Here is a 23,167-nt window from a genome sequence, read left to right as displayed (position 1 = left end):
TAAGGAAATTTGAAATTTTAAAATATTATTTTGTTTAAATAGGAATGATATGTATATGTTCAAATAGAAAATTTGTTTGTAACTATGAGGCTTCTTTTTTTATTGTGCGTGCATGTGTGTGTATTAAAGATGATTTTATAAGTGCAAAAAAAAAGTATAATTAAAAAATGAGAGCAAAATTTATATGAATATTGTTAAAATAAATCGATTATATGATTATAAAAAATTATAAGTATGTATTGTCAAAAATATAATTCTGAGGTTGTTTGAAGAAATAAATTAGATTTATTAAATATAATTTAATACTTAAACAAAATGAAATGTTTCTAAATGATAATAGAAGAGAAATATGATAAATCTATAATTTAATTTTATAAAAATAACTGTGAAAATCTTATATTATAGGAACTAAGCTAAAATACACGGACTAATTGACGAAGCAGAACTTCTAAGGTGAACGTGAAAACTTTTATTTCCAAATTATAGTGATGATGTTGTTTCTTCTAAATCAAATTCATCAATTGTTATTAATGCTCATTCAAATAATTATCATTGAAAATTTATAATGATTTATCTCTATTATACCAAAAATTAGTCATATTGAAATGAATGATATAAATTTTCTATTATGCTTCACTCTTGTATTTTATGTCAAACATGTCTATTATAAAAAATATATGTAATGATATGTAGAATATAGTTAGAATGATCATATATAAATGTTTGTATGTACATACTGACTGATGGAGTGGAACTAGGTGGTGACAGTAAGATACTTGCATTTAAAATGAAAAAGGATATTGATATCAAAGTATCTTAAATGGTACAAGTTAGACGACGCTCCTATGATATATGTATTATATATAAAATGAGATAGATATGAGAAGATATGATATTGTTCTTTCTTATGCATGTTATTACTGTACAAAAGAATGTTACCCAATCTATTATATGGTCATATCTGACTAAAATTAATTGTCAAAGGATTTTATGTTGATTTATTTACTTAAGCAAGAGTATGAGTTGTCTTTGAAATTCTTTTAAATTATTGTAGCTTTAGAGATATGATGTATCCATTTAGTTACACTGATAACTCATCATTGTTTTAATTAATATTTTCATGACAAAATCTTGAGAACAAAATAAGTGGAATAAGAGAATCTATATATCATAAATGTAACACTACAAGAGAACGGGAATTGTATTAGAAGCGTTAAACTTTGAATTTAGAATAAACTCTATATGGTCACAGCATTTTTTATTTTTATTTTTGTATTTGATCTCTTTTGTTGTATTGAATAATGATATCTAAACAATGTTTAGAGTTAGTAGATGTAATTTAAAAACTCCACCTAACTGCCTGATCCTGACTTAGTATTCCAAGATCACATGCACTATTGACAAGTAAAGACAACAACTATAAGTATAAATACTTATTCAATATAACAAAACCTTGTAACATATAGAATAAGCCTAAGCTCTTCGATCTGTTGTTGAAGGCGTCTTCATTGACTCTAAAAATAAAAACAAGAAAACTTTTGAAAAACTTCGAAAAGCAAGAAGCAATTAAACTCAAACAGCTTTACATCAGAAAAACTGCACAATCAACAACCAAACACCCATCCAAGTACTAGGGAATCAAATAACCAGGGGTAATATCCATTATAGTGCTTTATTATAAAAGATGCTAGTATAAAGATGGCAAATTGTATCTAAAGAACCATGCTAAAAACTCCATTACAAAGCCAAACGGTAAAGAGGGGGGAGGGGGGGAAGTACCAATCAAATACCTGTTCAGGTGGTCTCGCTAAAGCAGGATGAACTGAAACATTAGCAACAAGACCAGAACCTGACAAAATATCTTTAAGGGTTCCACTGATACCAAGGAGGAGAAGAGTTCTAGCTGCTAATGGTGATCCACTGACACAGGTTGATAGGAGGCGTATCAATCCCTTGATAATTAAAATGGCAAAATCCGTAAGGAAAGAGAAGCACGAAATAAAGCACAACAAAGCCTTCACATAAAGATACCGTGTATGTTGACGAGCTAAGAGAAGCCTGTCCTCCTGAGTTACTCAAAGATATAAGCCCAGCAGCTTGAGCAACCAACCCAAGATGGCATAGCTCATCTAATTTATCAGGAGATGATGCAAATGCCTCAGCTATTCTTGTTAGGCAAACAGAGGCATACTCAAGCACCTGGAATAAATTTAGCAGTACTTAGAATTAAAAATGTTGGGCAGAGTGAGAGATCAACAAAAAGCAGCTAATGTAAATAACTTCTTCCATTTAGGATTCAGGATATTCAATACCTTCGCATCATGATAATGAAGAAGGTTTGTTAGCAATGGAATTGCTTCCATTACAAAGTCAGATGCATCCGACGGAAGCTTCTTGCACATGTTGGCAGCAGTACATAATGCCACCCTCTAATGAGCATCATTAAGAAGAACAAGTAATTGTTAAAAACAAATGAGTTATTAAGAAATTGAGTTTAGAAAGCAAGATTCTAACTATTAGATAGACAAACTAGAAAGTGCATATCCTTTTTACCTGAACTCCGGTAGAGAAGAAGTCAAGATAAGAAAGAACTGCCATAAGTGCCCCGGCCCTCAGACAAGCAGTTGGGTGCTCTTGTGAAATCTTCTTGAGAGCTTGAAGAGACTAAAGATGAACAAATTAAACTCATTTGTAAGTTATTACAATGAACAACACATTACCACTAAGGCATTACAGTTTGGATAAAGAGAGCGAAACAAATGCACACATATATATAGGATTACTGCTCTTTAATTGTTACAAGGTAAGGCAATTAGTTATCAACGCGTTCTATAAGTAAAAAAACTCATTATTCATTAAAAAATGGGAAATTTTAAAGATGATATAGAACACCACAATCACAATCAAACAAAACGCTAATCAAACAAAATGCATTAGCGTTCTATTAGTCAAAGCTAAAACCTAATATAAAAGCAAAGGAGAAGCGTAAGGAAATAAATTCAGATGTAAACCAGGTAGCAAGAGAGAGCACCAGAAAAACAAAAAGGATACCTGCTCCGCCAAGTCCATGTATTCGATCGTCAGAAGTCGAGCGCAGAAGCATGGAACGGCACCGTAATGCACAACGGCAGCACAGGAAGAAGGCAAAACATCACACAGATGAGTAAGTGCCCTTGCAGCGAGCAGCATCACATCGGGATTGCTCTCATGGTTGAGAAGCCCAACCAAGACGGGCACGAAAGAGTCTACCGAAAACGAACCCAGAGAATCCTCAGTCCCAATCGACAACAATTCGCAAAGCTGCGTTAGTGCCTCCACCTGCCGACCCTCCTCCCCGTCAGCTCTTAAGCCAGACAGTATTTTCTTGAGTCTGCTGCTCTGGTGTGAGGAGGAACCTGACAAGGCGGATGAGGGCAAAAGATCATCCAATCCCGCACCTAGTTTCCGCAGAAGTCCTTGAAGAGCACTGCTCGCAGAGCTGAAGTTATGGTGGAGGATACCCACGCCACCTTCGCTATCGTTGTCATCATCTGCACCGCCACTGTCGAAGCTGATCCCTAGGATTCTCTCAGCTTCTCTATCTATCTCTCTCTCCCTCTCCCTTTCGCGAAGACGAGAAGAACCCTCGGGTGGCTCCCTCTCCTTACCCTTGTCCGAAGGTGGATCCCTGTCCCTCCCACTGTTCCTGCCGAAGCTGCGGCGCTCCCGGCGACTACCACCGGAGGCATAATCAGAATCCATAGCAGAAGCGGCAGCACTGGTGGCGGCTTGGCGGGTACGGGATGCAACTGGGTTATTAGAAGAGGCGGCCGAGGAAGAACGGGGGCGCTTCGAGGCACGGGTTGCAGGGGGATTAAAAGAGGAGGCCTCCGCCCGCTTCCGGCTCCGCGTTTCCATACACGAAGGAGCCGCCCTCGCCTCAGACGGCGGCGTTCAGGCAACGTCCGCCTGGGGCATGTCCGATCCACGGAAATTTTGAAGCTTTCTGGTAGGAGACTTGATGAAATAGGCGAGATTGACTGAGTGGGTAGAAGACCCTGATAGGCTTTCTCGACTAAAGAAGAAAATAGCGACTTGGGGAGACGAAAAGAGGATCGGTTATCGGAGGGATTAAAGGAGTTGGAGAGGAAGGAAATAGAACCAGGGATGTAGACGGAGTTAAGCGTGCGGATCGGGAAAGGTGGCGATGGAGGCGGTGAGTTTGGTTTTATAAATATGTACAAGTAAATATTAAAGTAATAAATAAGAATAAATTCTCCGACGAGGTAATTTACGAACCGAATCATATCAAGATTTGGGATCGTTCATGCGTCTCGTTGGCTTAGAGAAAAAATTACTCCCGCTGATTTCACGTTAGAATTCTTTAATATGTAAAAAAAAAAAATATCAAAATTTATATTTTATGCTTTTTGGTTTGAAATTTTGAAAATGTCCACATTTAAAATGCAAATATGGGATTTTTGAGCGCTCTACTTTGAATTAAGCCATATTTTAAAAGCAAAATAGATAATGTGTTTTATAAATATTTTAGACTTATATATTTGTTTGTAAAATAAATATAGAGCACTTGTCTTCAATACAAATTATTAATTTTTTTTTTTGAGAAGAAAAAAAAAATACTTTGAATTAATTTACGAACCGAATCATATCAAGATTTGGGATCGTTCATGCGTCTCGTTGAGAAAAAATTACTCCCGCTGATTTCACGTTAGAATTCTTTAATATGTAAAAAAAATATCAAGATTTATATTTTATGCTTTTTGGTTTGAAATTTTGAAAATGTCCGCATTTAAGATGCAAATATGGGATTTTTTAGCGCTCTACTTTGAATTAAGCCATATTTTAAAAGCAAAATAAATAATGTGTTTTATAAATATTTTAGACTTATATATTTGTTTGTAAAATAAATATAGAGCACTTGTCTTCAATACAAATTATTAAGATTTATGATACATTCTTTTTTTATATATTTTAATATGCGAGCAACCTCAAGCTTGATTTGCCTTGATACAACAAAGATTAAAAATGCACCTGTCGAAGGCCAATGTGCACTCATTAAGCACGATTACACTCACCACTTGCCACTCAATGGGACTACCCTCATCACTCATAGCTGTACATACTACACTTGACACTCATAACTTGGCGGGCCCACTTGACCATTAACAGTCCACATGTCAATTACGCATGTATGTTTCTATATTTTCCCAGTGATATATAATTTGAGCTACACATCCTGTGTAAGTGAATATGACTTTTATATAGCTTCTCATGTAGCTCCATAACTCTATAAATTAATGGTCATAGGGTAATTTTAAAAGAGAGAGTTGTTTGGGAGCACTTGGATTCAATGATACAATCATTGAAATCTATTTTTCTAACTCTGACAATTTATTTCTTTTTCTCTTTTACCTATTATTCTCAAACAAATCTTGTATGTCTTGGAAGTAAGATGCATGCATCATCCACAAATAAATTTCAATGCAACATCTTAAAAAAAGTATAATGAGCGTAAACTGGTACCAATGATAAAAAACCAAGCGCTACAAGAAATATAGCACATAAAGCAAATGAGGTGTAAATACCCAAGAACTTGTCCTTAGAGCTTAGCAAGGACTTATGAGGTCCTCTCGTTAAACCTACTCATCAGACCCATCATTTGTCTCTAATTTTCAACTCATTTAACAATTGAAGTTGCCAAAGTTGTAATAACCCAAATTCCATGTTTAGACAAATGCTCTGCGAATGTTGTGGTGCCGAGGTTGGGGAGTTCCCGGTATTGATCTTTTGGGTTTTGGTGGAAAAAAGGATTTGAGTGAGCACTACAATGTTGGGGTGACTTTATCGCAACGTCAAATCTCATGTGAGGATATTATGGGAGAATCTAAAAGATTCTCTAGGAGCGCAGTTATAATGCCCCAAAATCAAATTTAGAAGAATTGTATATTTATCATTTTAATAAATAATATATCGGAATTTCTATAATTTATCACAAAAATAAATCTATATCCATTGAAATCAACTAATAATTATATACTTCAAAATATTACATTATTTTTATTATCCCAAAAATCAATATAAAATAGCCAGAAGATCAGTATAATTTTTGCTTTATCACAAACTCTTGAATACAAAAGAATAAGGGAAACTTTATTTAAAAAAAAAAAGAATACATAAGGATCTCTGTCAACCTCACTCCAACTTTGTACTGAGTTACTTTGACGGATTTACAAATTAAATTTATTCTTATTGACCTATTTTGTCTATGAAAATGTTGAGAGCGACATTTTTCAATGTAGGAGAGATTGTGAAACCTCTTAAGAGGTTATTTGACTGCCTGCATTTAGGTGTAAAGTAATACAAATACAATGGTTTTAGAAATTTTTATGTTTGTTTTGAAGTAAAGTAAAATGGGAATGTAAAATGAGTGTATTCCAAATACCCGAGATAGTGTATTTTTAGTGTACATATAATTTCTCATATTTGGGTGATTTCCAAATACACTACAAATGCACAGCTATTTCCACCGCCGATACCACCTCTACAACCGCCCGCCACCACACACATTGGATATCACCACCACGGGCCACCATTGCCGCTAAGCACCATCACCGACCACCACCAACCATTGCCTCCGACCGCAACCGGCCACCCTAGCTACAAACTTCTTGCATTTTACATTGTATTCACTTTTACTTCAAACCAAGCAAAGAAAAGTAAATTCATGCATATATTTTACATTTATCCAAACAACTCCAAAGTATTTCTTTTGCACAACAATTCTTTTACACTATATTTCTTTTATACTAAATTCTTTTTTTAGACAATCAAATAGCCCATAAGTAAAAGAAGCATGCTCTTAAACATTAAAGTGCCTTTTAGTGTAATGGTTGAAATTTCATTTAAGAAATTTCACAGTTAAGTGTGCTAATCATGGAAAAATATTGGGACGTGTGACCTCATTGAAAGTTACACATATAGGACAAAATCATGAGGTCCTTAGGTCAAAATTGACAATATCTCAATAGCTAAGAATTTGAACTATTATAAATTGTGTCAGATCAATGCATCAGTCGAAAGATGAGAGCTAAATGTCATACAAGACAATGTGCTACATTATGGGAGCCACATTTTGAATCTTGTATGGGATAAAATGTTATATGTTGGAAGTCACTGCTTGAACTTATAGGGGCCACATTTAGAATCTTATCTGCATAGTGGATGATTCTGGGATAAAGACATTGACAATAATGTTAGTTACTTAAGTATGAGACATATAGATAATTGACCACAATTATTGAGTATGAAGCTTGCCAAGTTATGCACCAACAATGAGGTCAAGCTCAAATTCCTGTTGATACATCACCCTTAAATAAACAACGAAGAAGAATCAACCAACAAGCTCCTCATTAACCTTTTAAAATAAAAGTTACAAGAAATTGATCGTTGTCTTCTCAGAGTTTGACAAGGTAATATGAGGCTCAAATTTTATTTGTTTGTAAACATAAGATTCGCCATTCGTTTTTTTCTACCATATAATAAGTTACAGATGATAGAAAGGGTGATGACCGCATTCAAATTTACTTAACAAAAATATAATGAACAATAATCATTTTTTTACTTGAAGGGGTTCATAAAAAAGTTTTACAATTAAGGAATCACTCGAGTTCAAAGAGAGATTATTTGAAAAATGACAATTGTGATTCAAAGAGAATTATTTGGGCAATTATCTTTTTCTAACATTTACATTATCACTAAGGAATGTATCTTATATTGCTATTATAAGAGTGATTCTCAAATGAACTTTTAAATATATTTTTCTAAATAAATTTATTGTGAATATATTGAAACAAATATTCTCCTGGCATAAAGTAGAATTTTTTTATTTTACGTTTTAGATGTCATATTTTATTGGAAGAATGGTCATTAAAAAAAAGAAAAAAAATTCCCAAATTGGATCTTTGAATCACAACAGGGAAGTTGATGAAATTCCCAAATTGGATCTTTTCCATCAACGTGTTTTTTCGGTGCATCACCAATGCTCGACAAATCTCAGACGAAGCCTTACTCCGATCTGTGGACGATTGCCGAAACCTTTTCGCACTCCAGAACCTCCATGCCGAAGTCGTTGGCCGCCGCCACCTCACTTCCAATCCCTCCGTCGCGGTCAAGTTAATGCGAGCTTACGCGACTTGCGGCGACACTACCAGCGCTCGACACGTGTTCGACGAAAGTCCCGAGAGAAACGTGGTATTCTTCAACGTTATGATACGTAGCTACGTTGGCCATGGGCTTTATGGGGACGCTCTGCTGCTTTTCTCTGAGATGGAGCGATTCCATGGCGTGAAACCCGACAACTATACCTATCCTTTGTCAGTGAAAATGTTGAGAGCGACATTTTTCAATGTAGGAGAGATTGTGAAACATCTTAAGAGGTTATTTGACTGCTCTGCATTTAGGTGTAAAGTAATACAAATGCAGTGGTTTTAGAAAACTTTATGTTTGTTTTGAAGTAAAGTAAAATGGGAATGTAAAATGAGTGTATTCCAAATACTTGAGGTAGTGTGTTTTTAGTGCATATATAATTTCTCATATATTGGATGATTTCCAAATACACCACTGCCGACCACCTCTACAAACGCCCACCACCGCACACATTGGGTATCACCACCACTGGCCACCATTGCCGCCAAGCACCATCGCCGACCACCACCACCAACCATTGCCTCCGACCACAACCGGTCACCCTAGCTACAAATTTCTTGCATTTCATATTGTATTCACTTTTACTTCAAACCAAGCAAGGAAAAGTAAATTCATGCATATATTTTATATTTATCCAAATAACTCCAAAGTATTTCTTTTACACTGTATTTCTTTTATACTAAATTCTTTTTTTAGACAATCAAATAGCCCATAAGTAAAAGAAGCATGCTCTTAAACATTAAAGTGCCTTTTGGTGTAATGGTTGAAATTTCATTTAAGAAATTTCACAGTTAAGTGTGCTCATCATGGAAAAATATTGGGATGTGTGACCTCATTGAAAGTTACACCTATATGACAAAATCATGAGGTCCTTAGATCAAAATTGACAATATCTCAATAATTAAGAGTTTGAACTATTATAAATTGTGTCAGATCAATGCATCAGTCGAAAGATGAGAGCTAAATGTCATACAAGACAATGTGCTACATTATGGGAGCCACCTTTTGAATCTTGTAAGGGATAAAGTGTTATGTGGTGGAAGTCACTACTTGAACTTATAGGGGCCACCTCTAAAATCTAATATGCATAGTGGATGATTATGGGATAAAGATATTGATAATGATGTTAGTTATTTAAGTATGAGACATACAAATAACTAACCACAATTATTGAGTATGAAGCTTGCCAAGTTCTGCACCAACAATGAGTTCAAGCTCAAATTCATGTTTATACATCACCCTTAAATAAACAACAAAGTAGAATCAACCAACAAGCTCCTCATTAACCTTTTAAAATAAAAGTTACAAGGAATTGATCGTTGCCTTCTTAGAGTTTGACGAGGTAATATGAGGCTCAAATTTTATTTGTTTGTAAACACAAGATTCGCCATTCATTTTTTTTCTATTATATAATAAGTTACTGGTGATAGAAGGGGTGATAGAAGGGGCGACGACCGAATTCAAATTTACAAAACAAAAATATAATGAACAATAACCATTTTTTCACTTGAAGGATTTCATAGAAAAGTTTTAAGATTAAGGAATCACTCGATGTCAAAGAGAGATTATTTGAAAATTGACAATTGTGCTTGAAAGAGAACTATTTGGGTAATTATCTTTTTCTAACATTTATATTATCACTAAGGAATGAATCTTATATTGCTCTTGTTATGTGCTAGAATATTCGCGGCGGTAGAGAAATATTTAGTTTAACGTCTTAACATTGTACGAAGATCCAGCACACAAGCAGATAAGTGAGATGGTGTAGCATTCATAAGAGACACCAGAGTTTTTTTACGTGGAAAACCCCTGAAAGGGGGAAAAACCACGGGGCCAGGCCCAGTTTGAATGAATCCACTAGTATTTGTAGTCGATTACAAATGAGACCCTTCCTTGGGAGGCTCCCGGAATTAATTTTTGAAATTTTCGAATTGATTTTGCATCGAGATTCGAGTCCGATCAAGATAATTTTTTGACGATGTATCAGACGATGTATCAGCTATTATAAGAGTGATTCTCAAATGAACTTTTAAATATATTTTTCTAAATAAATTTATTGTGAATATATTGAAACAAATATTCTCCTGGCATAAAGAATAATTTTTTAATTTTACGTTTTAGATGTCATATTTTATTGCAAGAATGGTCATTTAAAAAAAAGAAAAAAAGATGTTCCATTCTAAACTGACAAAAAACCTATCACTGCAGGGAAGTTGATGAAATTCCCAAATTGGATCTTCTCCATCAACGTGTTTTTTCGGTGCATCACCAATGCTCGACAAATCTCGGACGAAGCCTTGCTCCGATCTGTGGACGAATGCCGAAACCTTTTCGCACTCCAGAACCTCCATGCCGAAGTCGTTGGCCGCCGCCACCTCACTTCCAATCCCTCCGTCGCGGTCAAGTTAATGCGAGCTTACGCGACTTGCGGCGACACTACCAGCGCTCGACACGTGTTCGACGAAAGTCCCGAGAGAAACGTGGTATTCTTCAACGTTATGATACGTAGCTACGTTGGCCATGGGCTTTATGGGGACGCTCTGCTGCTTTTCTCTGAGATGGAGCGATTCCATGGCGTGAAACCCGACAACTATACCTATCCATGCGTGCTGAAGGCGTGCTCCTGCTCCGAAAAGCTCTGTGGTGGCGTCCAGATTCATGGAGCTGCTACAAAGCTTGGTCTCGACTCAAATTTGTTTGTTGGGAACGCTCTCATTTCGTTGTACGCGATGTGCGGATGCTGTGCTGATGCACAACAGGTGTTTGATGGAATGCCTAAGCGGGATGTGGTGTCTTGGAATGCAATCATTTCTGGACACGCGCAGAGAGGTCTGAATGAGCGTGCACTGCAGATCTGCAGGGAGATGGTTCTACTTAAGAGGTCGAGTGTTGATGCCGGTACCATGGCAAGCATTTCACTTGCCATGTCGAACTCAAAACCTGACGACATTGAGTTTGTAAAGAGCATGTTCGAGGAAATTAAAGGAAGAAATTTGATATCTTGGAATGCCATGATTGCAATTTATGTTAAGAATTCTATGGCTGCTGAAGCCATGGAGCTTTTTGGGGAAATGAAGAAAGTAGGAACTGAACCAGATGAGGCCACAATTGCAAGTGTTCTTACGGCTTGCCGTGATCTGATGGACCTGACACTAGGCAAGCAACTTCATGAATTCATCAATAAAAAGAATATGTGCCCAAATTTGACTTTGGAGAATGCTCTAATGGACATGTATGCTACTTGTGGGTGCCTGCAAGAGGCACAAGAAGTTTTTAGTACTATGAGAAGAAAAGACGTTGCGTCCTGGACAACGATCATCTCAGCCTATGGTATGCACGGGCATGGCCGAGAAGCAATTGTTCTATTTGAACAAATGCAGGAGTTGGGCTATGTGCCTGATCACATAGCTTATGTTTCAGTTCTTTCAGCCTGCAGCTACTCAGGGCTTCTCGATGCAGGAAAATACTACTTTAACTGCATGACCAGCCTTTATAACTTGGTACCAAGAATGGAGCATTATGCCTGCATGGTTGACCTTCTCGGGCGTGCAGGTCAAGTGGATGAAGCTTACGATCTTGTTAGAAAGATGCCAATGGATCCTAATGAGAGGGTATGGGGAGCTCTTTTGGCTGCTTGCCGAGTTCACTCTAACATGTCTATTGGTTTGGTTGCTGCTGACCATTTGTTCAGATTGGTTCCAAAGCAAGCTGGTTACTATGTGTTACTATCTAACATTTATGCTAGAGCTGGAAGATGGAAGGATGTTGCTTTGGTGAGAGGTGTTATGGTATGCAAGGGGATAAAAAAGTTACCAGGACGAAGCAATGTGGAACTTGGGAATAAGATTCACACCTTTTATATAGGAGATACGTCCCACAGCCAGTCAAAAGAGATATATGCAGAGCTAGATGTATTGATGAGAAGGTTGAAGGAGGCTGGGTACAGTGCTGAGACTGAAACTGCTCTCCATGATGTGGAAGAAGAGGACAAGGAGGGCCACCTTTTGGTGCACAGTGAGAAGCTTGCTATTGTTTTTGCTCTTATCAATTGTTCTCCTGGTACACCAATCAGGATCACAATGAACCTTCGGATGTGCGGGGATTGCCATCTTGCGGCAAAGCTCGTTTCAAGAATTACAGCACGAGAGATCATCCTTAAAGATACAAATAGGTTTCATCATTTTCAATGTGGTTCTTGCTCGTGTGGAGATTACTGGTAATATTTCTGGTATTGAAATCTTTTGGTTGAAGTTGTCATATGGATCTGCGGTACCATCACTTCTGGATTGAAGAGTATGTAATTGAATCTATGGGCATCTATTGAGCACCAGCTGTTGAAGTCCTAGATTATCATCTTTATTCCTATTCGCGCGATGAAGTGCTTTGAGAAAGCATAGAAGCACTTAAAAGGATGACAAGGTGACATATCTAACCAATGGTCAACTTTTCAGCAAAGTTTTATTTTTTCCATTACAATTGAACTCCATCCTTGACTAATAAATAAAGAGGGAGTGAATGCATCCATTATATATGAATCAGAGGTTAGAATGCCATTTTTTTGTGGTTGAGCTTGTGCAAAGCCCTTATAAATAATTGCTTTAGTATCTTTTGCATGCATCAATATATAAATAGCTCTTTGTTCCTTTGCCTTTTTAGCAGTAGGCCTAAAACCTAGCTGGAACTCTCTTCTTGTGCAGTTTTTTTTTGAAGTACATCTAGAATTTATTGGCTTCTTCATTTGGAGTAAAAAATTGAGAAATTTGGAACATTTAAGTCCAAGAATGCAAGCTAAATGTCATTCAGTATGTATGAACGGAAGCTCCTCATCATTTCTTTCAGTTTAAGAAGATTTAAAGGTGGGCTTCTCAACTTTCTTAGTTTGATGATTATTACTTGTCTATGGAATAAATGAAACCTCTCCATTGCTGCAAAAGAAAACCCTATTTTTATGCGCAAAAAAAGTTCTTTAGTAATCTTAATCCTGATTATTGTTTTCTTCTTACAACAACAACAACAACAACATCAACTTCATATTGTTTTCTTCTTAAATAATCTTTATAACTGTAGGTTCTTATGGTTGTGAATTCTTCTTTGTGGTTCAATCTTATGAATGAATTCCCTTAATATAAAATCCAAATAACTTGTTATTTTTTATGGAGAAATTTTGTTATGTCATTTTTTTTTAAAAAAATTTCGTTTTGTGCTAGATACTCGTCATATTTTGTATGTTGTTGTACACATGCATTTTGCTTGAAATCACACCCCAGCCATAATCAACCAAAAGATAGGTCAGCCTAGCATTAGGGTATTCACTCTCTAGAGATGCCTATGATGCTAAAGTTAGTTGTGTGAGCTAAAAGCAATTTGGTTTAGCCATATTAGGCGGTCTCTCTAAGAATCCAATCACTTTTTGGGTCTCAGCCTTCATTGAATATTAGAAGGGGGTATCCTTAAGGAAAATCTATGCATAAGAAATAGTGAAGAAACCTCTCATAATGTTTCTTACTTTCCTAATGACCTCATATGAAATATACCTTATAAGAGCCTTTACCTTCTTTAGACACCTAATCTAGTTAATGTAATATAAGGCTTGCCCAATTATACTCCTCTAAGGCATATTTTTGTAAGAATCATATTACACCTCTTTGGCCTCCTCTAGCCATCAAATGTGTCCAGATGACCATCATTCGTGGCTTTGAGCAAATTAGAAACTATAAAGACTATGGATCATATAATAATTTGAATCTTCATGATCAAGAGATCATGTTGATCATAATAATTCGAGATATTTCTGAAGAATTATATTATAGTGATGATCATTACTGTTGACATTTTAATAAGCCTCATGAAAGAGTTTGTGGGATTCATTTTGATTGACGTCATGATGAGTTTTAAACAACATAAAATGTTTAGGTCGATGACCCTATCTTTGGTGGTAGTTATGACCCGTATCTTTTTTCTCTTTTAATTCAGTATATGATAATTATGACTATTTTAATTGATATTCCATGAGTGATTAAATGTATCGTATATGTCAACTTAAATTAATAGGTGACGTTAAGAGGTTTTGGTTTGGATTCAAGTGTCACATAGACAATATTGTTGATCATCTCATTAGAAATTGGGCTGTCGTGAAAGTTAAACAAAGAGAAAAGTACTTGCCAACCAAATTTATGTTTTGAATAGTTTAGGTGTTAAATCTTGTGTAGTAAAATCAAACTGGTAATGATATTATTAGTTTGAAAAACTTAATTCTTGAGCCTGATATGTATGAAGAAACATGGCTAATAACATATTGGTTTATGAGTGTTCCTCATCTTAAAAGTAAGACTGTATAGCTCTTTAAACCAAGGATTATACATGAAGCTCATCATAATGCTTTGGAAGTGCAAAGGTGACTACATCTTTCCTTTAGAAGCAATGCAATCAGCCTGTCAACATGAAGAAAATTCATCTAGGTCTTTCAAATAAACCATTGTCTATCCCACAGTTTAGTCCACGCTTACACCCTCTCAAAACTATGCCAGATTTTAATGATTTTTTAAATCATGACGATGAAATTTTAAAGAATATCATGAGGATGGCATTGCTCTTTCTAATGAAGTTTTAACATAAACGCAAAACATTTAATTATAATCATGCATGGTATATCATATAGTTTCACATGTGGATTTGAATCTGAAATTAAAATCAAATTTTTTAAATTATAACTTGATCTAAAACAAAATTTGGAAACGTAAATGCAAATGGAAAAATTTTGACCTCAATCTACCTCTTTTTCATTATTTAGCACTTGGACATTGTTAAAAAATAGCCACCAAAATAAAAAAAACTTGTAGGAAATCAGAGAAAAACAACAATATTGAGCAGCTTTTGATGAAAAACTGCAGGAAAATCCACAAAACAGCACTTGATATTCACTACAAGTTGAAAAGAAATGATTAGATACAATGAATTTTCAATTCAAGAGGAAGATTCCACTCTCCAAATCTCTAGCCCAAACTTAGAGACCCAAAAGCAAACACAAGAGATACCAAATTTCAGTTCAAATTCAAGATCCTCCTAACCCTAGCCAAAAGGAGAATACTTAAAGCACAATACAATTATTTAATGCCTAATCCCTAAACAACCCTTCACATTTGAATTTTCCCCCCTAAACCCAAGCTCCCATCAATGCTTGCATTAATGCTTGGGCCCCACCCATATGGGCCTGCCTCCCTTCCCATTTCCGCCCCCCTAGTGGCGCGCCTCCTGTAGCAAAGAATCGGTCCAGGAGGGACCGATTCAGGTTGGGCTTGGGCGGCCGGCCTAACAGACATCTAGTGGTTACTACATTCCACAAACATGCATTCTATTATTTTATTTCCTCGTATTTAGCATTTGTATGAAATAAATGTTGGGTTCCAAATGAGTAGTGTCATACATGATGAAAGTTATGTGATTGCCACGCAGGTTCTTTGTAGTGTTTGAAATATTTTCATGTGTGTGTTATTATTATTATTATTATTTTGTTTGCCAATTCTTTAGTTATTTGTCTTTACCTACTAAAGCCATAAAAATTTAGTCTATTTGTAGTTAGCTAGGAGTTTGATTATACATGTTTTTCCTGTTAACATTATTAGCGGCCTGCCTTTTAAAGATGTTGTTCTCCACCAAATTTGAGACACTTTTGAGCCTTTTAGTACTTTTGTTGTTGTTGTTGCTTCTACAGGTGAAGTTTTTTAGATGCTAGCGTGGTTTTAATGCCAATACTTTTATTGGTAACGCATGGAAACACTATAATTGCAATATATGAGATGGAGATATTGTCAACCTTCAAGAGATTCAAGGAATTCTCTAATTGAACTTGAGAGATAACTTGATTTTACTCTGCCGTGGGGAGAAATTATTACATGCGGAGTCTGGACGTAGAGTTACATCCGGATTTCAATAAAAACGTGACACATCTCTTTGTATACAGTTTGTATAAATTTGTACACTGTATACAATTGTGTACATAGTGTGTATATTATGTATATGTTTGTACGTGTTATGTATATAATTTTGTAATTTGTACATAATGTTTACAGTTGTACACAGCGTGTACAAGTACACGTGTCATATTTTTATTAGTGTCCGGACGTATCCGGATTTCGCGCATAATAATTTCTCTGCACTGGGTGAATTATTCTACCGATTGCACAATTTACAATTAAGGATCTTAGTGCGTGGAACAAAGTTTGACTTAGCTTGATTTATCAAATTCAACGTCTCAGCGGATTGCTTGTTGAATAGTGCAGCTAGATTATAATAAATGATTGTTATTAAGCCTTGTATTGGGAGACTATGAGCACGTTTAAGAACTCCATTGAAGCATTCTGAGGTGTTTGTTTTCATAACACTGTATTTATGTCCTTCATCAAAAAGTAAAGTCCACTTTACCGCATCACACTGAACTAGCCAATCAAAAGCCTCTTGCTTTGTCATCTTTATATCATTCATCATGCAATTAAAGTAATTTGTATCATCTATGTTTCCAGCATTGTACATCTTTGCGGCTAGTCCCTTGCTATCTTGAACTCCTAGACGTCGTGCATCCTTCTTGAAGTTCTTGTGCAGGTGACGAAAACAGTGTCTGTGTGCGGCACTTGGAAATACTTCACGACATCCCTTAACAAGCCTGAGATACTTATCCAATATTTATGCATAGGAATGACCGTTCTCTAACAATTAGGTGAAGAACGTGAAGCATTCATAAGAACCAAGTCCACGATTCTTTAGTCGCCACTTTAACAATTGCAAATGCTAGTGGGAATAGACCACCATTACCATCCAACCCAATAGCAGGCAGAAGGGTACCACGATACTTCCCCAACAAGAAAGTTCCATCCAAGCTAAGAACAAGCCAACAATATTGCCATCCAACGGTAGATGCACCAAAGGCCCAAAAAATGCTCTTAAACTGGGAGTTACCAACCAATTAAATGTTGTATACACTACTTGGGATATCAATGTGGGTTGCCTCGATGAAGCGATAAAGGGAGCGATAAGATTTTTCATATGTACAGAATATGGCTTGCATCGCCTTTCGACGTGCATCCCATGCCTTGACATGCGAAAGTTTTATGTCAAATTTTGACTCTATTTGGGCAATTATCTCCCTTGGCTATATGTCCAACTGCTAACGCACAATTTGAGTAATGTATGTGCATGCAAATTTGAATTTACAATTGCGATGACCGTCCATCATTATAGCATGTGTACATGTGTGTTGTGGGCCATAATTAGATATTCTTCGTCCCCCTACTCTCTTACTTCGTGCTGCATGTAGGCGCCACACACAAGACCTCTTTGGGTTGTCATGATGAGCACATATGATTTTGTGGGTTGTCTTATTAGAGCTACATTTGATATACTGAACATTATTGACAATAGAGCATACATTTACTGCACATTGTAAGGCTTCCTTCGTATGGAGAATCAACCCTTCATGAAGTTAGTGGAATGCGTAGATTCAGTTAATGTTAATGCGTTCTCCACTACTGGAGCATCATACTTTTGCATTTTGGTCCCATTCTTGTGTTGTATTAACATTCTCTATGAATTCATTACTTGCAAACATTTCTTACAAGCCTTCGTGATTTTCCTTAGCATGTTCTCAAATGCACTCATGCCTGGGTATCTCCATATCATTATCTTCAATTGAAGGGTTAGGAATGTCTAATTCAAGTCCATTGCTAGATGAATCACTACTGCCACTATCCATTATTTGGTATTCATTCAAATCGTCTTCATTTCCTTGCCTAGGTTCAAGATGGTGCGGTTGTTCTCGTGAAGCCACTTGCACGTATGGCCTAAAAGAATGAGAATCTTCATTGTACTCATATAGCGATATGCGATCAACTCATCGTTCACTAACATCGGCACATAGCTAAGCATCTTGTTTCAAAAAGTTGGGCGCTTGCATAAGCTTAGGTGTACACAAAAGTCAGCAGTCATTGCAGTTAAAAATTATGCTCTGATAACAAGTTGAGGAATGGATATTGGAGTCGGCTTATGAAATAATGACATAGTTTGACAACATGTTGTTATTTGTCAAAGACCACTAACAAAGAAATGAAACTTCGACGTTATGTGATAATTTACTGTTATACTTGAGTTGATGGGCCAACAACATAAGGTTGTTGTACTTGTTATGGTAGGCTCTCTCAGGAGAACTTCTTCAGCCTCGCTGTTCGCTCTAGAAAAATTATCTTTTAAATTAAATAAGAGGATGCGAACCTCGCTCTCATGAACTTAGGGTTCTCTTTAATTTTCCTGGAGGTAGATTGAGTTTAATATTTAACCAGATTTTCCCTGAGAGTAGTGTCAGGGTTTATTTAGATCTGGGTTCTACTTCCTATGAGCGCAAGCCCTCATAGTTAATTAACCCTCATAACAAATTAGAAGAGCACTCTCGATTAAGGATGAAATACACTTAGCTTTATACAAGAAGTGTGAGAATGTGCAATAGATATTTAAATTTAGTTATGTGGGGATGAAGGTACACCCGATCAAGATCCCATGGTTCTGTCATCCCGGGCATACCGTGGGTTCAATCTACCAACACTAACAACCATTGATTGTAGTGTCCAGGGAATCTGATTAGCAGCCATGGGTTGGCTCCTCTCAGGGATCCCGAATAGACTAAAGTGGAGATGTGTGAATTTTAATTTAGTTTAATTTGAGTTGGGGCTTATGACTTCCTTAGAAGTTGTCCATTAATTTATTTAGTTTGGGGCTTACGGCTCTAATTAGGAGTTGCCCGTATGATTTGATTTGGTAGGGATTTAGGCTTCCTTAGAAGTTGCCCACTAATTTATTTAGTTTGGGGCTTACGGCTCCAATTAAGAGTTGCCCATGTGATTTGATTTGGGTAGGGACTTATGGCTTCCTTAGAAGTTGTCTATTAATTTGTTTAATTTTGGGGCTTACGGCTCCAATTAGGAGTTGCCAGTTAAATTTTAGTTTTAAGTTTAGGTTAGTTCACTTAGAAGTTTCCTAACATGCGGGTCTTACTGCTGCGCTTAGAAGTAGCCCATATGGCGGGTCTTACAACTTAGTCCGATAGACTAAAATGCCCGTAGGGATTTGAATTTTGGATTTATGGTCGTTCGTTTAGAAGTTCCCTAACAAGCGGGTCTTACTGCTTCGCTTAGAAGTAGCCCAAATGCCGGGTCTTACAACTTAGTTCTATAAGCTAAGATGTCCAATGGAATTTGAGTTTTGGTTTTAAGGTCGTTCATTTAGAAGTTCCCTAATGCGCGGGTCTTACTGCTTCACTTAGAAGTAGCCCAAATGACGGGTCTTACAACTTAGTCCTATACGCTAAGATGCCCAATTAAGGGGTCTAGAGTTAGGTTGTTTCCTAGCTATTACCCCTAAAGACTGGACTTACGACTTTCCCTGAAAGTAGCCAATATAGTGTTTTAGGAATTTATTGCTTGACTTAATAAATATATATATTAAGTGAAAGAATTTGCCGATAGGATTTACTACTCCTCTTAGAAGTAACCTATAGGATTCAAGTTAGCTAGGATATAGCTTTAGACACTTTACTCCCTCAATGATGATATTAGAGTCATTTTTTTTTTTTTTTTTTTTTTTTAATGAAAAAAAAAAATCTTTTTTTTTTAAATGAAAAAAAAATCTTTTTTTTAAAATGAAAAAAAAAACTTTTTTTAAATGAAAAAAAAAACTTTTTTTAATGGTGCATTCAATATTTTAGCATAATCACAACTAAAGATGATATTCATAGTTATACTTGGTCTCCACAGAAGGAACCCAACAATTCAGATGAATAAATAGTTGGCCTCAGAACAAAATTGATATCTTGAGACTAGCCAAAATTAGGATAATTTTGGAGAAGTAATGAGAGTTCCTTTTATCCAATGCATATTGTGGAGTTTAATGTGAAACTGCTGCAAGGATAGTGAATATTAGTAATCAAGTCCACTCATGTCACCACCACTCATAGAGGAAGCAGTTTCTTTCTCATCTTTTGGTGGCTCCACAACCATAACCTCTATTGTGGTCATTAGAGAAGAAACACTTGCAGCATGCACTAATGCATTAATTAGTTGATTTATTCATTAATCAATTAAATCAATTATTTTTTTTTTGAAGAAACAATTAAATCAATTAAGTTAGAGTTTAGATTGAGAATTTTAATCAATTAAGAATAGGTTGATCGGAACTCTAAATTTGCAAGTCCCATAATTTTCTGATGGAATTTCGGCAGCCTATCGGCGTCCCCTCCCTGACGCCGGGAGGTAAAGAGTGGCTCGACTCGGCCGAAATAAATCGACGGCGAGGAGATTGGGTCTTCAAAAGCTCCAATTGATGATGATTGGTTGTTGGTGCTCTATTGGATTTTTCAAAATTTTGGCTAAGTCCAGAACATTCGTGTAAATTTCGGCAGCCTCCCGGCCTCCCCTCCCCGGAGCCAGGAGGTAAGGAGTGGCTCAACTCGACCGGAGCGAATCAACGGCGATGAGATTTGGTCTTCAGAAGCTTTGCTTTACGATGATTGGTTGCCGGAGATTGTCAAAAATTGCATTTAAAAAATTTGACTAAGTTTTGGGTTTTTGAGGAAATTTCGGCAGCCTTTCGGCGTCCCCTCCCCAGCGCCTGGAGATAAGGAGTGGCTCGACTCGATCGGAGCAAATCAACGGTGAAGAGATTTGATCTTCTGAAGCTTTGATTTGCTGGTTGTAGCCTTATGATTGAAGATTGCGAGCATATGATCTCTCCCTCTATTTATTATTATTATTATTATTATTATTCAATGTAGTATAATAATTCTCTTTAATTATTATTAATAGTATTTCACTAATAATAATAATTAAAAATCCTCCTTCCTCACTGTTTAAAGAAACGAACACTGTAGTGTTGATTGGCTCGGACTCCTTGCGTAGTGCAGAACTTGAGTGTGGGTTTGAAAGAACTGCTCGGAGGTGAGGGGAGAGAACCGGAGATACGGTTCTTGCTTGAGTCGAGGTCGCCGGCGACGGACGGATGTTTGTCTCTTGGAGAAGAGCAGACGGACAGGTTGCTTGTGAGTGGAAGACCGGCAGTAGGGGTGCAATTGACAAGGCTAATTTGCTGTTTTGATTTGCCGAGAGCCGAGGGCAGAAGATCGTCGAGCAAAGACGAGAGCTTCGGAGAGACCAAATCTTCACGGCAAAACGAGCATCTGAGAGCGTCCCCTCGTTCATCCTTTTTTCTTTTCTTTTATACGGACAGTTGCCTTATGTTGTGCTGAAGAACGTGGCGACGTGCTTTGCTTGGCCATTATATCCTTCCCAACTTACTGGAACCGCTTATCCTTCAAAGCTGAATTGCATCCTCCGGCATTATCTTGAACAGAGAGAAATATTTATTCTTTTCCACTAAGATCAATAAAGCTAACTGTCATCCATCTCCCCTACGGAATATATATATATATAACCACCATTCAGTTAAATTTAATTGTATTCCATTTGAATTGGTGCTTGAAAACTAATATCTGAATATGAAATATTTGTTGATCAAATATCATAATTATTTCTTGAATAATCTGTTGACTTGTGTGCAAATATTTTGTATGGATTATAAGATCCGTTTTCTGCTTTTCATGCTAAGTATTGCATGATGATTTTCATATAAACTGCAGCTAAGAGGTCAATTTGTTCTCTATTATATGCTTCCAATGACGTCTTGATTGAATTGGAAATAGGTGAAATTGATTTGGAACTTTTATATCTATGAATCTGTTACTGACATCATTAAAGTTGAAGAGCATAGCCCAACTGACACTCAATTTGAACTTGCCCTTCCATAGCTAGCATTCATTTGAATTTCAAGCTTGTTCGCACACAGTCGAGTGGACCGAGGCCGGCGGTGGATAGAAATATGCACTTGAACGACATGAAACGACAACCTTTAATTCTTTTAGCATTTTTTTTTAAATTCTTCAATCAGATGATTATGGAGACTATGATTATGTTATAGCAATAGCTTCTCCGCAATTTTTCTTCAGATTATTCTCTTTCCAATTTTGATTGAACATTTAAGTATTGCACAAATTATATGAAAATGTTCAAGTATTTTCTTATCATGAGTGGGTTTTGTTCTCTTAGTATTGGAGTACATTCGTTGTCTTCAAAATCCCAATGGGTCTTTCTAATATTTACAAAGAAGATTTTTTTTTGCCAAATTCTGATAAGCTAGCCTCATGTGCATGATCAAGTTTCAACTGCCAATTCTTAGTTTTACCAATAAAATGCCATTGATTGCTGTCAATACTTCCAATAACAGAATATGAAGATCACTTCTTCTTGTCCCCCCCCCCTTTTTTTTTTTTTAATTCGATTTGAACGCTCGCATATACAGTAACAATGCGCATTCTAGCCTCCAACAACATATATTCTCAAACCTCATCATCGATCACATGGGTGGCATCATATTTGCCGTTATTATGAATTCGACATACAAGATTTACTATCTGTGTCGATGAATTGTACTGTAGCGCACGAATAATTTGTAGTTTTAGTTAGGCCAACGGTAAAATGTCCTCTGTGATGATTGGCCTATTCCTACCGCTGACATAGGTTGGTGTGAATTTAGTTATAACTTGCCACTAGCCACCAAAATATAAAAGTAACCGTGACATTCTCTAAAGAGTGAGGATGTGTCAAATAGCTAACATGACATCTTCATTACACAGAGACACTAAGTTTAAAAAAAAAAATTAAGTGATTCAACCAAACTTTCATTCTGTTATCCTATCCAAATTTATAAAATTTGCTTTGTTTTTTAAATAAAAAAAAAAAAAAACTCTTCTAAGAAGTTTTTTTTTTTTTTTTTTTTTTTTTGCAATATTAGTAAAGTGCTTTACTTATTTTTTCAACAAATTATCTCAAATAATTTTCGCATTTGAATTAAATGTTTATAATTAATAATT

General features: G+C 36.3%; 2 protein-coding genes across 15 annotated transcripts in view; one reads left to right on the top strand and one right to left on the bottom strand.

Moving 5' to 3' along the window:
• Positions 1–4,210, bottom strand: part of LOC110112183 (E3 ubiquitin-protein ligase UPL3-like) — a 34,682-nt gene extending 30,472 nt beyond the window's left edge. For 7 of the 11 annotated variants that reach the window (XR_002304996.2, XR_002304997.2, XR_002304998.2 and 4 more), the window contains exons 1-5: positions 3,052–4,207; positions 2,554–2,664; positions 2,313–2,429; positions 2,032–2,199; positions 1,791–1,952 (exon numbers count right to left, since the gene is read on the bottom strand). Coding sequence is in view for 7 of the 11 variants with exons in the window: in XM_020844310.2 (XP_020699969.1) it covers positions 1,791–1,952; positions 2,032–2,199; positions 2,313–2,429; positions 2,554–2,664; positions 3,052–3,897 (1,404 nt within the window). In the remaining 4 variants the exon portion in view is untranslated. Of the gene's footprint in view, positions 1–1,790; positions 1,953–2,031; positions 2,200–2,312; positions 2,430–2,553; positions 2,665–3,051 lie in introns of all 11 variants that reach the window. The other 4 variants (XR_003699986.1, XM_020844313.2, XM_028692877.1 and 1 more) reach the window with 2 other exon arrangements.
• A 6,070-nt stretch (positions 4,211–10,280) lies between these two features.
• Positions 10,281–22,406, top strand: LOC110112201 (putative pentatricopeptide repeat-containing protein At3g49142). 4 transcript variants are annotated; one of them, XM_020844341.2, is made up of 3 exons: positions 10,281–12,624; positions 12,903–13,061; positions 22,046–22,406. In XM_020844341.2, the coding sequence occupies exon 1, from the start codon at positions 10,422–10,424 to the stop codon at positions 12,423–12,425; it is 2,004 nt and encodes a 667-aa protein (XP_020700000.1). In that variant the 5' UTR covers positions 10,281–10,421; the 3' UTR covers positions 12,426–12,624; positions 12,903–13,061; positions 22,046–22,406. The 4 variants fall into 4 exon arrangements, with proteins under 4 accessions (XP_020700000.1, XP_020700001.1, XP_020700002.1 ...); XM_020844342.2 differs by having other exon boundaries at positions 21,941–22,062; XM_020844343.2 differs by lacking the exon at positions 22,046–22,406 and adding an exon at positions 15,917–19,820.
• The last annotated feature ends 761 nt before the right edge of the window (positions 22,407–23,167 follow it).

Source organism: Dendrobium catenatum, unplaced genomic scaffold (genome assembly GCF_001605985.2).
Source record: "Dendrobium catenatum unplaced genomic scaffold, ASM160598v2 fragScaff_scaffold_178, whole genome shotgun sequence".
NCBI classification, from domain to species: domain Eukaryota; kingdom Viridiplantae; phylum Streptophyta; class Magnoliopsida; order Asparagales; family Orchidaceae; genus Dendrobium; species Dendrobium catenatum.
This window is presented reverse-complemented; position numbering and strand designations above follow the sequence as displayed.